Genomic DNA, 17,356 nt, shown 5'->3' on the forward strand with positions numbered 1-17,356 from the left:
AGTCAGTAGGAGGGAACTATGCCCACATATTTGGTGATGCACATAAACATACTAGACTGTGAAATAAAGAATTGAAAACTGGGCATGCATTCCCTGTCACCAGCTCTGCTATGGGAGTAATAAACACCAGCTGGACAGTAGAGCAGACAGCAGTGGGCTGGGATGTTAAAATATCAGCAGAATTCACCAGTGCTCCTCTGGCAGGGCCTTGAAAGAGCCCAGAACAGCAATTCACAAAGAGCAGCAACATGTTCACCAAATAGAAGGACCTGATAAAAGCTGCATTACAAATATCACCTAATTAACATTACCTACATTTTCTAACAGTAGGAAACTTAATCTGTATGCAGGGTCAACTTCAAAGGGAGAGGATGTCTAAGCTGAAGAAATACAAAAGAATGCATAACCAGAAGTCATGGGATTAAAGAAAGGGAAAGCTTAAAACACAAAGTGGAAAAAAAATCCCTGGGAGCAAACCATTACACTGTCAAGCAGGGTCTTAGTGGCAGTGATGGAAGCCCCATGACTTGGAAAGTTTAAATTTAGAGTAAACAAAGCATTAGGAGGCTTACACCCCAGGGAGCAGTCCTGCCTCATCAGGGAGACAGGCTGCTCTGGCCACCTCTGCCTCCAGTGCCTCTTCTCCTGCTGGACATAATCACTGTGCTCTGATGAGCTACTTCAGTCAAGCCAAAGATTTCAGACACAGCAATTCAGAGGTTGTCTGTGACCTCTGCATCCAACTGTTCTACTTGCAAATAATTAGCTGGGGGAGCCACTTGCCAGAGAGTTCCATTTCAGCTTAGGCAAGATTCATGAATGAAACTGCACGGGTTTTGTGATTAACAGCAACTTTGGCAGTGCAGTAACCTCTCCTTGACACTGAGCTCAGTGCTCACCATCCTCTGCAAGGTAATTAATATGGTCTGAAAAAGAGTTGCCCACACTGCTCTTTAGTCCACTGACATTTCTGAGACTGAAACCTTCCTTGTTCAAACTGCCTAGAAACTGTGGAGCTCTAATACGCAATATAATAATGGGTTCTCCTCCCAGTGGTGACCATTATTCTTCCTTTCTACCAATTTCTTCCTTCTTTCTCCCTGACCAACATCATCTTACAGATGTTTAGAGTCATGAGAAAGGGCCCTTTCTCATTCCTGTTGAGGCCACTTAGGGCTGTGACATCAGTGGGACCATGCAATATCTGGTGACTGCACATGTCAGGAGCCATTGTCAAGACCGGTGGAGCAGCTGGGAATGTTTCCTTCTACTTGCCATTTTACTTTTAATCCAGAATAATTGGTTAAAACAAAATCTACTTTGGAAACAGAAACACCAGCCCTCACTTTTTGTGATCAACAGCTGGCTTGTGCTTTGAGAGCCACTTCTGGAAAGTTTGTCTCATCTTTCCATCAGCAAAGAGGCCTGCTCCCTTTTGTTTCTTTTTTTTTCTTTTGTTTTTTGTTTGTTTGTTGGGGTTTTTTTTGTTTTGGTTTTGGTTTTGTGGTTTTTGTTGGGGTTTTTTGTTTATTTTGTTGGGGGGATTTTGGGGTTTGTTTTTTGTTGTTGGTGGGGGTGGTGGTGGTGGTTTTTTTGGTTTTTTGTTTTCACAGAAACCTCCCTAGTGGGTGAAAATAAAAAAAAAAAAAAGGGGCGAAGGAAGGGTTCAGGGAATCCTGTGGTCAGCATGCAAGGAATCTGCTCTCTTTTGTAGAGCTGCTGGAGGGGAGATGGTGGCAGCAGAGGTGCCCTGTCTCTTGCTCAAAGGACAGAAGGAAATACCAAATCAGCAGCACTAGTGATCCTTGTCACCAAGACTGGTTGTCCTGGGGAGTGTTGAAAGAGATCCAGGGCACAGGCCATGCCCACAGGCCCTCCCAGATCAGCTAATCTTTCTAAGGAGAGTCAGGATTCAGCTCCAGAGCACCAACTAAGCACAGCTCCTCTTGGGGAAATGAGTGACATGGTAAAATATTGCCCTTGAAAGAGCATCTATCTGCTGATTTTAGTACCTGTGCATATGAAGAGAGAAGTTAGCCCTCAATATCTTTGATAAATTTCAGGGGGCAGAAGCACAACAAATTAAGTGGCTCTCCAGGGTTTTCTGTTTTCCTTACAAATAAGCTGTGGTTTTATTTTCTGCCAATTTATCAAAATGAGAAAGTTGCAGGTAATCAGCTGTAAAGTGTAAGATAGTTTTCTGGTAATAAGCAATCATTTCAGCCAACCATTAGACTTTCTTCCATACAGACCTAGAGTGCTTCACTGCTGAAAACAAGTGGCATCAGAAATACTGATCCAGAATTCATCCTTCCAGTGCATAAAGGGGGCTTACAAGAGCCTTACAAGCAGGGTGTGCAGTCATACGAGGGAGAAAGGCCTTGAGGTGAAGGGTAAGTTTAGATATTTTAGATATTAGGAAGAAATTCTTTACTCAGAGTATGGTGAGGCACTGGAGCAGACTGCCCAGTTCTGGCTGTCCCATTCTTGGAAGTGTTCAAGGCCAGACTGGATGGGGCTCTGGGCAAGCTGATCCAACGGAAGGTGTCCCTGCCCATGGCAGGGGGTTGGAACAAGGTGATCTTTAAGGTCCTTTCCAACCCAGACCATTCTATGAATCTGTGATTATTCTACAAATGTCTAAATTCTTTGTGCATTTGGAAAGCTCCCACTGAATGTGACATTACAGTGTTAGAATAGCAGAAATATCGAGTCTGGGGTCACTGGGTCACTGCCTTAATGTCTCATACATACTCTCCCAGGTGGTCTGTATTTCATTTCAAACAAAAACAAGTAACTAAAGCAAGGAATCCTGGCAGCCAATCACATAAAGCTGAATTAGTAGTGGTTGTCTCAGTGTAATCAACTCTTTTCCCTTTTTAACATAGAAACAATGTCTGAACTGGACATTTACAGTGGAGAGAGATTCTAAATGGGAGTTTATACTCGCAGCTAGTGTTTGCAGGGAACAGAGTTAATAAAAGCCCTTCACATTCCCCCCAGGCCACTCTCCAGAGAAGCAGCAAATTTATACAGTCATGGGTTTGATTAGATTGTGATTTTATATACTCAGTTTTGAAGGGTTTGGTTTGGCTGACTTTTTCAATTACTGACAACCAGAATACACATACAATTGGTCCTGCCTGTAACAGCCATATATCTGAGTTGCAAAACCACAAAAACACACACAATTTCCTTGTCTACAGCTTTCCAATTTTCCTACATACATGCATTTCCTACCAGCGAGCTGCAGGCAGCTTGCCATTCAGCTTGTGGAGTTCCTGGCTTACCCTCAGAGAGGCCTCACCCCCTCCAGAACTGAGAGAGGAGATGAGATTCATCTCTAGCATTCAAACTCATCCTATGCTGGGCAACCACAATGCATGGAGCTATCAAAGCCACATCTGGGGATACCAAAGAGGCTGTGAGTCTCCTCCAAAAAGACCCAGGAACTTTCCAAAGGTGTCCTAAGAAATTTGTGGCAGAAGAGAGAACGTCAGCTACTTTCCCAGCACATCTGCATCCCCAAAAATGGGTTAATAATAGTGTTTTGGCCTCAGTTGTGTAACAAATGTACTGCACAAGGGATCTCCTTCAGGACTACATACAGGGAACACAATTCTTGCTCTGATAAACACAAGCCACCTAAGTATTGAAGGCAAAGCTAATGTGGAACAGGTCTGAGTACATAAAAAGCTAAGAGAGGCAGGTAAGGATTTCTTTTCAATCCCTCCTACACATAAAACCATGAAATGGAAAGCCTAGGGTAATATCTTCCCTCTTCTCAAGTTCTTCCAGATGCCTTAAGTGGGCCACTCACCCATAAGGGTTGAGGCAATGTTCATAGCTATCAATCACCTTGGTAAATGAAATGTTGCAAGTAAATTTTTCAGTAAATCAATAAAAGAAGGGAATTCTAGCCTCTGCCAAACCTTTCTCTCCATGTTCTCCCACCCTAAAGAACACAACTGCCTTTCGTCTGTTTCATTATGAACTTTTGTTATCATATCTGGGAAAACTCTCCACTGATAAGGACCACATCCTCCCATACTACAGCTCAGTCCTTTGCTGTGCAGTGGAAGTGTCATGAGAGCAACTTCACATCTGTCAGCTGAGGGGTTACACTACAGCCAAACACCAGCCCTGTGCAAATTCTTGAGAATTTACCACTGGCACTTGGAAGCCAAAGCACTCACATCAACTTTTTTAAAAATGCTGTAAATGTCTCTTAAAAACCCTGGATGCAAGAGCAAGAAGTGATGTGGAAAACTCTGGCCTTTAGCCAAATTATAAAAGAAATTACTTACTAACCCTGTAGGTTCATTAATCTAGTCTGCTATAAATTTTTATTATGAGTTATTATTGATTCTAAGCCATAAACACACTGGATGACTGAGAGCTTTACCCAAAAGTTTTCACTGTCCCAAATCCAGCACTTGGAAAAAATTGTGCTTGTTTCAACGCCCAGGAGCAGACCCTATTCATCTCAACAACATCAGCCAACTCATGTTTCTAATTTTAGTTGCTCCTACTGGCAGTTGAGTAACACTGGCACCTTCCAAATAATCCTTTGATTTCCTGACGTCACATGTGCTCTTGGGACGATACACAGAGACAACTTTCCCTACACAAATGGTCAGGGCTGATTAACTCCTGCGGGATGTGACAAGTTTGAGTGGTGTATGACCACTTACAGGGACCTAAGAGCCAAATGAGCCACAAGAAGTAAAGCCAAGGATTCTCTCTGGGTTTCAAGCTACCAAAGTAAAAGCCTCTTGAAACAGGATCTAAAGCAAAAAGAATGCTACAGCAGTTTCTGAATGTGTTGGAAAAGCTAATAATCGGGAAGGAAAAAAAAAAAATAATGCTCTTCAAACCCAGTCAAACATAAGGCAGCCCTGAAGTGTAATTCTCCTTCAACCACATTCCTGAACTGTCACTGACTAGAGTTGCAGGAAAACCAAGAAATTCACCATTGTCTAAACTACAAGGATGAATTATCCACTAAGCTGTGTGAGATGTCAGAGCTCCCTGCTTAAGACAGGTCTGTGCAGCACCAGCACTGACAGCTGCTGCCTGGCCAAGGAAAAGTGAAGTTCAAAATGAAGAAATGCATTTTAACAGTACCTGAAGAGAAGTGCCAACTGAACAGGCAACATCTTCTTTAACTAAAGTTGCATAGGAGTGTGGATAGCGAGAAGGACACAGCTGGTGACTCGGTACAATTCGGCCGTAAAAAGAGGACTGGATACTGATGGTGGTTCTGTGGGGACATCTCAGGGACACATATTCTCCATCACAGGCATGGTCACTGTAATTCTTTAGGACCTGTGATATGTAACCTGCAAAAAGCATGACAAAACCCATCATTAGTGAAAAGTATTTGGGTGATTTACAGCAGTGCAGCCAACAAACAAAAATAACAGGCAATGAGGGATGCAGATCTTATTACTCATCTCACAAAGGTGCAAAGGAGAGACACAGTGCCAGGGAGATTAGGGACACTTAGTGATTTGACATTCAGCCATGTTTCATATCCTTAGTGGAAGCAACAGCTGGATGCTCTAAACTCTTAATCAAATCATACAACTTATTTACATCAGCATATCTGTCAAGTTTACAGGAAATGCAGCTGAGCCAGACTCATGATTTAGACTCAATCTGGAGATGCCACATGCAATTTAGGACCTCCAATACAAGACAGATTTCAACAACCTGGGGTGAGTATAGAAAGCCACCAAAAAGGCTGGAAGCTGGAGCACTTTCCCTATAAGAAGTGGCTTCTTCAGCCTGGAGAAGAGACATCTTTGGGGGAAAATAACAGGTTCTTTATAGTAGGAGAATGAGAAATAACAGGCACAATAGGAAACGAGAGTTTTAGACCAGATATACGGATCAACTCCTTCAGAGAGCAGTCAGGCAGTGGAGCAGCTTGCCCAGAGAAGCTGTGCAGCCTACATTATTGGAAGTTTTCAAGACATTACTGGATAAAGCCCTGAGCCCCCTGGTGTGACATTCTGGAGCAGTAGGTAAGACTAGAGAGCTAAGTCCCTTCCAACCTCACTTTTCCTATAAACTAATGATCATGGGCAAAAAAGGCCAATGCAGAGTCACTACAGGGAAAATTGGGGTACCACTGGTTGTATGAGGTCCTATCCCATCCTGGCACACACCAGTCACATCTTTGATCTCCTCTCACATTATACCATTTTAATTCTTCTGGCTGCCCATTCTGTTCTAGGCCTTTGACACCTCCTCAGAGCTTTGCTTTCTCTTTAATTCTGCACAGTCACAATCTTTTCAGAAGAAAAACACTGCACAGAACCAAATCTCTCTTTGTTTCTTAGAGGATTATGTTATCCGCTATAATGAAGTTGTTGACAAGAATAAAGCAAAGGGACAAAGTCTCATTAAATTTACACTGAGTCAAAAGTGCTGATTACAGTCAGGTTGCCATGGGAACTCCCAAACAATCCTGACTTTGCCACACTCAGGGAAGTGTTGCTGACAGGGAGACCTCCATACAGGGAACACTACAGCGTGTCCCACTTCAGTGTCAGCCATGGTTCCTTCACCCCACAGATCTCCTCTCTGCAATGGGTTTTAAAGTCCCCTTCCCACTACTGCCACCAACACAAGCTGACAGGCAGCCACCCCACAGTGCCTGTCCCTATCTTCCTCTTCCTCTGTGGAGGAAGACAGAGAGAGGACATGGTGGGACAGCTGCTGCTATACCTTTAAGAGATAGAATAAAGAAAAAAGACAAAGCAATTAAAAGAAATAAATCCCTGGAGAAATTCCTAAAATGGAACAAAAAACTTGTTTTTAAAAAATAATGACTATTCTCTTGGTGAGCCATAATCAAATCATCTAGTCCAGCCTTCTGTTCAAAGCAAGGCCAACTTAGTCCAGCCTTCCCAGTTCTGAACATCCCCAAGGGTGGAACCTCTCTGAGCACCCTGTGCCAAAGCTTAACAACTGTCACGGTGAAACCTTTCAGAGAGAAGATTGATTCCATTTTGTCTATACCTTTAGGTACTTTAAAACAGTAATTACATCCCACTTCCTTAATTTTTTACTTCTAGATGACCCATATCCAGACCTTTTACTAGGAATAGCTCTTCTTCCATGCCAACACCAAAACCTAGCTCAGGAGTGCTGAAAAGTATCTACAAACTTCAAAGTGTCTAAAACAACTACAATTATTCTTCTTAGAGAAAACCAACACACTGTAATTTAGCTTCATCATTCAAGTTGCCACTGTGGGGGCTGGATTCTCTGATTTCTCTAAATTTTAGCCTGTAGTTCTTACTTAACAGTTCTGTTGCTGCAGTGTCTCGAGGCGTGTGCCAAATAAATATTTACTCAAATCAGCATATTAATTTCCAAGTCCCCAGGGTAGCATTTGCTCATAAGAAAAAAAGCTGAGACACAGCCTTAGTTATCAGAGTGAGTGACAGGGCTGCATCAGATCAGGAAAAAGCACTATCTAATTTTTTTGCCTTTATTTCACTTGTTCTAGGAAGCACCCTGGGACAAAATGAACTTCTGGGGTGGACTTCCTTTCCCAGCCAGTAGACTACACGGCCCAGGGGTGCTACACACCTAGTCCTGGAATTAGTTCAGCTCTCTCCCTCAAAAGTGAGCCAACTATGCAGGATGGCCATCAGGGCAAGCAAACCAAAAACAGATTCAGAATACAACACAAAATATTGAAATGCACTTTCCACACTGTTACTGCAGTGCATTAGGACTTTTCCCCGAGGTCATGCTATTAAGGAGACAGAGAAATACAACCAAAGTGCAGTCAAGACTCTACTTTCTCCTCTGAATATTCAACTTCTGTGTCAGAACAGCCTCCTAGGGCATGCCTTTCATATTGCCAGTTCAGGATCAGGGAAGGTTTCAGCCCCTGCAATTAGTGCAGATCACTTGTTGAAACAGCTCCTTGCTCTCATCTTCCATCAGCAATCTCAAAATAACTTGAGCTCACTCAAGCTCAAGATATTGAATGGATTGAATGCTTTGATAGTGACTAACTCATAATAAACAAAGCACAATGTCTGAAACATCTGGCACTGACCACTGTCAGAGAGAAGATACTGGATTAGGCAAGGGCATGGTCATGGAGGAGATAATGTTCTTCAAAGTGCAAAAGGAAGTGGCTGTAGAAAATTATTGCTCCTTTTTTTTTATTTTTCCCACTTTAACTGTGTCAGATTTGTACTATTTCCTTGGTAGTTCTTTTGAAATTGTTGGCATTTCATTACCCATTGATTCATGGGTCAGTAACCCAAAATCTGAATTATTTTTAGGACCCTTGTTGAATTTTTGGTAACATGTCTCCAAATAACCTTTTATATGCTTACATGTGCAACCAGGGAGAGAATTACTCAGACTCTCTTGGCTGAATGTAATACTTAAACATGAAGCCTATGGCAGGTGTTTGAGGACTTTAATGGGACTTGTACACTAGGGTAAGACAATGTTAGAGCAGCTGGTAATTTGAGCGTTTCTAAAAAAAACATGTATTTAATTTGAAAACATGTTAAAAGCAACAAAGATATCTAAATAATTAAACCCATCAAACCTTTTCGAAATGCTTCATGTTTTGAAAACATGAAGATAACAAAAACAATGTCAAAATGTCTTGGGGTTAGCACTTCTCTTAAGGATTGTGTCAAGGATGTGGAATCTTTGGTGGTGGAAGCAAATCACTGTATAGAACTACAGAGTTAAACATCTCCATAAATACATTCAAAAAAACAGTGTCACCACCAAAGCAGGGATTTACACTCTGGAGATGGAATAACAACCAAAAGAAATGCATCACAAAAATGATAGATCATTTTTCCCTCGAAAAAGAAGGAAATGTTCTCTTCAAACACCATTTGCAATTTATTTTTCCTGTGTGTGGGGTTTGCCTGCTATCAGTCATCAGCAGTTATTCTACACTACACACCAAACTCAATGCTTAATGCTGACTGCAACCTTATCCTTCCCAGCAATGTCAGCTCCCAAGAATCATTTAAACCATTGCCTCTCCAGGAAACTGTTGATCAGTTCCCATCCAACTGTCAGCTCTAAATCCTAACACATATGGAGGAAAGAGAAACATAACAGCTTCATACAGAATATCACCATTTTACAGGAACTGTAAATCTAAACATCCTCCTTTATTATTCTCATGGAGCTACAGCCCTTCCTTTCTGAAGCCAAAGTAGCTGATAGAGCAGTTCACAAAAGCACAGATGGCATGAGAGCATCCACCCCATCCAGAAGTAAGAAAATACAGCCTCCAGTACATAAAAGGGCTTTAAAAGTTCAGAGAGGGGCCTTTCATGGGGGCACAGAGTGACAGGACAAGACAGAATAGCTTTAAATAGAAAAGTCACCTCTTAGAAAGAAATTCCTTACTGTGAAGGTGTTGAGGCCCTGGCACAGGCTGCCCAGAGAAGCTGTGGCTGCTCCATCTCTGGAAGTGTTCAGGGCCAGGTTGGACAGAGCTTGGAACAACCTGGGATAGTGGGAGGTGTCCCTGCCCATGGCAGGGGTGGAATGAGATGAGTTTCCAGGTCCCTTCCTATCCAAGCTGTTCTGTGATTCCACAAGTCTATGAGTCTATAACTGTTCCATGGTAACAGTAGAGCACACAAACATTCATTCATCTTTTAACCCATCCCATTTAAACATGGCTGTCTAAACCGAGCAAGTTCTCTTCTCCTGCCTCCACTAAAACCAGTTCTAGTTTTGCTGGGCAAGGCACACAGTAACACAGCAACTTGCCAATCCTCAGAACAGATATTTCATCTTTCACCAGGGAATATCTCTGTAGGAATGTGCTGGAAGAATAGACACAATCACAATAGAACTAACTCTTTTTACAGTTTGGATGTGATCCAAAACTTCTAATAAATTACAAGAAAATTCAAAGGATTCTAATTGTTAATGAACTATTACATATAATTAAAGCCAGAGCTTCATAAGCATCTGCATCAAGCTATATCCAAGCTATTGTAATGTCTTCTTAAAATATCCCATTTTGAGCTCTTGTGGTTACAAATACAGGAGTGCATATATATCATAGAGACAAATCATAAAAACAAAAGAACTTTATACTTAGAAATAAGTGATTTCCCAATATCTGAAACACATGGAGTCACTGCAATTAACTGCTAGTGAATTAAGTATTCCCTTGCTGCTGGTTGACACAGATTCTTTTATATGTAATCCCCTTATTTTCCAAATCCATATTGTTTTTTCAGTATCTGCTGCCATTTTCTTCTTTTTTCCTCAGCTTCTTTGCAGATGTGATGCAGACACTGAATGCAAAACAGAACTTTTTTCCAGGATACCTTAATCAGATACTTCCCCCTAAACCACACTGGTTTTCAGGCAGGCTGTGCACTGGAGAATTTCAGCATTTTCTTCCTGGGCAGAGCACTGATACTCGTGTCACAGAAGCAGTGCTGAGCCAGGGGAGTCAGTGACAGCCACCAGGATGGGCCAGCAGGGCTGAAAGGTGACCCCAGGCAAGGCCTGAAGCCAGAGGAGGGAACTCAATGAATGCATCTCATACCAGGCATTACTGATAATCCTCTGGTTGTGGCAGTAAAAGCAGCTCTCTCAAATCACAGAGCAGCCCAGTACAGACAAGTGGGGTTTGTTTTGCTTTGTTACTAATGCTGGAGATTGAAATGTGCTATTTCAATCCTTCTACAGAGAGATTTGTTTTCAGTTCAGCTACTCCCCAAGCCTTTCACCTTTCAGATATCATACAGCTCTGAACAAACCTGAACATCTTGTAAGCATAGTTAGGAAAATATTTTTATTTTAAGTCAACAGTTCTCTGACCACTATCTGATCTTCTGTACCTCAGCTACAGCTCCAAGCAGCATCCAGTGTTGACTCAGAAAAATGGTTTTGAAAGAAAAGAGAATTTAGAACTGCAGCTGAGTGCCAGCATTTCAAGGCTAAACAAGGGAAGGTTTTGTAAACGCTGATCACTATTCCATAGGTTTCCCAGGTTTGCATAGGGATGAGAAAGTAGTAGAAGTTAGATTGGTGAAGGCTAGGGGGGACAGGAATAAAAACATTGTCATTTTCAATTCTGCAGCCTTGAATATTACACAAATACTATTGAGGATTATTGCTAATTATTCCCTTAAATTCCCTAACTCTAAACTCCTACATAAGTTAATAAAACACTGTAGCTTTTCCACAGACAATTGGAATTACTCTGAAGAATTAAAAAAGCAACTCCAACTGCAAGTATTTTTGGTCTAGAAATTGAAACAATGGGTCTAAAAATTCAATACAAAAATCTTTTTTGCTGTTTGAATATCATCTTAGATGATTTTCTTTGACTGTCCCATAGATCCATAGCTTCCTGAGAGCTTACGTTTTTCTGAAACAAGTTATAAAAGCCTTTACACTATGGAGATCTGTTTTTTCTTATATTCCACATTTTTAAAAGACAATGGACAGATTTAAAGCATTATTTAATTTTTTAATTAAATAATTTAATTTTTTAATGCTTGAATCAGGAAATATTTATCCTGGAAGGTCCTCCTGCAGGTCACCCAGCCCAAACTACTGCTTGGAGTAGGGTCAATATTAAAGTGAAATCAAGCTGCTCAGCACCTGGTTCAGCCCTGCGCAAGGGCTGCCAACAACAGGGATTCCCCAGCCTCTGAGGCACCTCTGCCAGGGCTTCACCACCTTTTCATTCAAATTTTTTTTTTTTTTTTAATAAGTGCTCATCATTTCCCCTGTCCCAACTCATGTTTCTTGCCTCCTGCCTTGTTAGTTTGCTCCTCTGAGAGGAGCCCAGCTTTGGTTTACGTATAGCCAATTTCAGGAAGCAGAAGAAAGCATCTGGATACTGCTTATCTTTCTCTTCTCCACCATCCCTCCTATGCCATGTGCTTCAGGTTCAAATCATCCTCCAGGCCCTCCACTGGACTCCCTCCAGTTTGTCAGTGTTTCTCCTAGAATCGTGCACAGTATCATGACTAGTGTTTCAAGGTGTTGACCATCCACTCCTTTTGGATCTCAGGAATTTCTAAAAAACCTCGTTTGCCTAGCTGTATGGTTGCAGGCAGCCATGATTTTGCAAGAAATTTGACAGTACAGAGGATGTGGTTGGAAGGTTCTGCACCAGGACTTCACCAGCTTGCAACCCTCTCTCCAGCTACTCATTCCTGCTCCCTTGTTTCAGATCTGAGCCTCTTCTGGTGATTTGTGTGTGTGTGATGTATGGAGGTGACAGCAACCACAGCTGGAGCACAGGTCAGAGTGTCCATGGATGTGTCCTGCCAGCCACTGGAGCAAGAGATGGTGTGTGATCTGTGACCACTAGTGACTATCAAGCTGGGCTGGCTGGCAAGTAGAAGGAAAGCTTTGGGAGCAGGTATGAAAGCAGCCACAGGACAAATACTGCTGAGACCAGAGAGGCTTTGAGCTGTCTACAGGAGGTCCAGGACAGCTACAGGAAGACCAGGGATCAACAAAGAAGCCCCTCTGCATGCTCCCATCTGTGTGAGGTGACTGGGGACCACAGACACAGACACATGGATCTCTGGGGCCAGTTTTCAGAGGATCCACATTGAATGTGTGTGCATATTTCCTACTAAGAGGCTTTCATCCTGCTCAGCTGGAGAGGGGAACAGGATGAGGCCCCTGGTGTTGTTTGTGTGGAAGCTGAGTGTTTCTGCCTGTGATCTGAGTGGCCTGAGCCAGGCTCTCTGTCAGGAGCAGCTGCTCAGCACCACAGCTGCCTGAACCTGGGGACACAGGGCTGTTGTTTCTCTGCCTCTATCAGGCTGCCAGATTTGGCAACTCCTAACCCTTCCCACTAAAACTTCCATGTGAGTACATGTGTGTATATATATAAAATATATATTTATATGTAGGCATATGCACACACACGTGTTATAAAAACCAGACAACTTTGCAGAGTATTTTACCGAATTTAAGTTGCAGGAGAACCTGAACCCCACTACAACTGAGGAGTTCGCTTTTTGCAGTACTAAATTTCTTAGAACGTTTTGTTAGAATAGTGTCATAACTTCATAAATATTAATATATTATATAAGTAATATGGTAGTGTTACAGCATTATAAATATTAATGTCTTGCTTTAATTGAAAAAAGGATAACTTGCAATAGTATGCATTATGTGTCAAATACCTTAAGTATATAGCATATAGTGCAATCAAATTTATAAAATATATCTTATAGCATAACCAGGTCGTCTTGGGAAGCCTTATGGGATTTGTTCAGTACTCAGAGAATGAGAGCTGTGATTTTGAGAGAGATTTAGATACTTCCAACAGCCCCCAAAGGTCAGTTCCATGCACTGTGACAAGCTGGGCACTATTTCATTCCAGAGATACAGCTGCAGTAAGGCTTAAGGTCATCACTTTACAGCTGAGGGAGCTGCACGAGTGAGACTTCCTCAGCAGCTTCAGCTGGCTCTTTCTCCTTGGCTCTCAACCAAGTCCTTTCCAAAACACAGCCATCCCACACATAAATCACAGCACTGCTCACTCTGGCCTTGCCATTGCATTCTAAGTAGCAATAAAGAATTTACACCACTGTGGCCGTGCAGCTCTTCTAAATTAAGCTATAACAGATTTATTTTATTTGAAGGACAGTTTTATCTAGGTGGTTTATATACAAGAGATTTTTAACAGCGAAACTACAGTGATATAATTAGTCTGCCATAATTATACCCATATAACATTTCATGATACATGCATAACTACCAATGCACCTTTCCTCATATATTAAAGTCTCAGTGGTGTTCATTTGGACTTCCATTTTTACAATAAAGTCCTTTTGATCCCACCCCTTCAGGTGATAAACTCTTCTGAAAAATTAAACCTTGAAAATCAACATCATTACAAAATTAAATTGCAAATGGAAAGAGCCTAGCTAGGAGCAAAACAATCCCAAAGCTTGGTGATTTCCTGCAGCCAGGTTTAAGAGCTCAAATGGGATCTGCTCCCAAACTCAGCCTTTCCCTGAAGCATCACTATATTTTAGGGCAAGAGACTGGTAACTGTTCTGCACCTTCTGGTCCAGACACTAAAATTCCTGAAATCAAATTTGTGTCATTTGACACTTCTATCTCCATCAAATCCTTTCTTGGGCCCTCAGCTATATCAGAAGTCAATGCTGGCAAGTGCCTGACAGCAGCCCCCTGATGCTTTTTTTCTCTAGTATTTCGAAAGCCTGGGATTTACCAGTTCACCACAAACCAAAGAAAATTTGGTCCCAAATCTTCACTGGAAACAGGAAATAATTGGCATCTGTCCTGAAAGCAGATTCTGTTTCTCTCTGGTAAGGTCTATAACAGCTCCTTCATGTCCCCACACAGCATGACAGGGAGAGACAGAGCAGCAACTTGGAATGTTTGGGAATGGTCCAATTTAACCAAAACCCAGGCTTTCACCATTGCAAACACAGAGGGCAGGGTTTGATTTTGCACCAGAACATGCAGAGAGGGAATTATAAATTAGCCATTCTATAACTGTGAGCCTCAGCAGAGCTACAGCAGAAGATGTGCCTAAAATCAGCCTGGCCTTTGCCTAGTTTTACTGGGAGTGGCAGGGAAGTATCCTGCTACCACCCAAATTAAAAGAAAGCTTCTGCACAGCATATCACACTGGGACAAAGAAAGTGGTGATTTGACCACACAAGTGACAGACAAGACTTTATGCACACAGACCAATCCTTTAAGCAAATCAAAAACTCAGCCGTGACAATCTGACAAGGGATAAGAAACACCAAAACTGAATAAACAGGTTTCTACCCATTCATAAGAAATTATTCTGACAAGACTCTGAGTACAGGGAAATGGCAGATTTATTGAGACTGGGGCAAATGGCAGGAGGGAAGGCAAAAGTCATAATCCCACAGGAGCTGCTGCTAAAGCCATCACAAGCAGATGTGAGTGCTCTGCACACAGTGCCAGGAGCCAGCTCTGGGGCTCTCAGAGTGGCCACACATTCCTGAAAAATGTAGATTTCAACTGGCAGGTGAAAATGTTGAACAATTCTTGTGATGTCAGAGAGCAAATCTGAAATCCTGTTACCTTGCATGAAATAATACAGTGTGACTTACATGTGCAAATACCAACTTGGCAGGGAGAAGTTTTCCTACAGGAAAATTCTTCCAATCAGGTTGTAGTCTCCCACACTGATTTGAAAAAGCAGTTCAGCACTACAATGGCCATTTTCATTAGAATCTTTTTTGCCTTGCAAACTAAAATTCAAGGCCTCACTCATTTGGTGCTGTGCAATGATAGGTAGGGTTGGCAATCTCCATGCTCAAGGAGGTCAAATCACTGGATTGCTTTCCCATCTGGCAATTTTTCCAGTGAAAAAGCAGAAAATTTTGGGGGATGATGACAAATCACAGCCTGTGTTGGGAAGGGTAACTACTGCTCACAGATGTACAGCATGAGCTCTGCTGAGACACTGCAGAGAACCCACATTTGTGATTTCCCTCAAGACAAGAGACCTTGTACTCAATTCTCCCAGAACTCACCTCCCAAGACAATCCAAAAGTTAGGCAAAAGCTTGTTTCCAGCACTGGGATTTTCACATCTCCCTTTGCCTTCTGCTTTACATTCCATATTTTATTTATTTATTCTTATTGAGGGTAGATTTGTCAAATTTAATGAAAGCAGCAGCTCCTAAACAAACTTGCATCCTTTTCCCCAGGACCTGCAGTGAGAGCTGTGGTGCTGCCCTCTGCATGACCTTCGCCTGTGAAATGCATATTTCTCTTTGCTTTGGCCAGGCCTTGGCAGCTTTATGAACCCCAGGAGAGGAAAGAAAATGAGTAGAGACTGAGACAAGATAGAAAAGGCTAAACAGTGAAAGGATAAAGCAGAGTAAGGGGAAAAGAAGGAAATGAAAAAGGGAAAGCAAAAGAAGACACAGGTTAGAGTAGCCATATAAAAAGAAAAATCTCTTTCTCATTTGTCAATTAGAAGTGTGGTCTCAGGAGCTTATCCTGACAACAAGAATCAGCTGGAAGGATTGTGGAGACTGGGTCACTTGAAACTGGAGGAACAGAGAGCAGCCTTAAAACAGTAAAAAGGAGAAAAGATAAAGACTTTGAGCAAAATTATCCATTTGTAAGTGACCTGGCTTTATGTCTTCATGTGATCTATTATTTCCAAATCAAACCTGCTTGCAAAAGGGAAAAAAAAAATCCAGGAAAAAATGGGAGTTCAGAGAGGCTGTAAAAAGAGGGGGGTTAAAAAAAAAAAAAAAAAAAAAAAAAAAAAAAAAAAAAAAAAAAAAAGTAAATTTGCATAAGTCTCTTCTAATTTCTGATGTGCTCTATCTCAGATGACCTGGCCACAAACCTCAAGTATTGCCTTAACAGAACATGCAGTGCATTGCATCTGCCACAACCAAGCAAAACTGCCAGATCAGCATCTGCTGTTAAAGCCATTGACTTTAGCCAAGAGGGAATTTATTATTCACCAGCAACTGGACAGCTTTAAGCCATGATAAATGTTGTCAGGATAGCAGGAACGATGATTTCACAGGTAAAATGCTCTTTTATTGTTTGATATAAACAATACTATCAATAGACAGGCATCTTGAGCATCACCAGTCCAAGCTGTAACACTGCACAGGCAGCCTGAAGTCACCTGAGCTCAATTTCCCACATGTTCCCCCTGGAAAAGACAGGAAATTAGCACTTGGGAGTAAAGGCAGGACTGTCTCTGTACCTTGGGCTGAAGATCAAGTATTAATGCAGGAGTTTCCTTTTTTACCTGCTAAGCAAGCTATGATACCTTCCTGGTGCTCAAGTGGAAAGCTTTGAGCAACCTGGTCTAGTGGAAGGTGTCTGTGCTCATGGCAGGGGATGGAACGAGATGGTCTTTAAGGTTCCTTTCCACCCAAACCATTCTCTGATTCTCTGATCAGAAAGAACCCACAGTGCCAAATGGAGTTCCCAGTACACTTCATCTGGTAGCAGTTTCACCTGCACCTCAGTTTTCCTCAGCTGAGGATGAGCCTACATCTATATCCATGGGAAGACCAGGAAAAAGAATTAAGGGCCTGTGAATGTGAAGTAGCAGAGGTCACAGAAAGCCTGGGGATAAAGAGATATAAATGCAGACTGATTTTTATTCAGGACCACTCAGTAGCACTTCAGGATGTGACAAAGGGGATGAAAGGATACACAAAGAGAGGGAACTGCTTAGTCTGGAATATAAGTTAATAATAACAATAAAGACATCTGAATAACAGAGAAAAGACAGGACAGCCCCATTCTACCACATCACCCAAATCAGCTCTATAAAGGCAATACGAGAGAACACAAAA

The 17,356-nt window shown here is 41.9% G+C and overlaps 1 protein-coding gene across 3 annotated transcripts in view; it reads right to left on the reverse strand.

Annotated features, from left to right (window-relative positions):
- Positions 1 to 17,356, reverse strand: part of EVA1A (eva-1 homolog A, regulator of programmed cell death) — a 203,990-nt gene that overhangs the window by 142,219 nt on the left and 44,415 nt on the right. For all 3 annotated transcript variants that reach the window (XM_063424129.1, XM_063424118.1, XM_063424127.1), the window contains exon 2: positions 5,128 to 5,342. In XM_063424129.1, coding sequence (XP_063280199.1) covers positions 5,128 to 5,342 — 215 coding nt within the window. The remainder of the gene's footprint in view (positions 1 to 5,127; positions 5,343 to 17,356) is intronic.

The sequence above is a fragment of the Prinia subflava genome, chromosome 2 (genome assembly GCF_021018805.1).
Source record: "Prinia subflava isolate CZ2003 ecotype Zambia chromosome 2, Cam_Psub_1.2, whole genome shotgun sequence".
Lineage (NCBI taxonomy): Eukaryota > Metazoa > Chordata > Aves > Passeriformes > Cisticolidae > Prinia > Prinia subflava.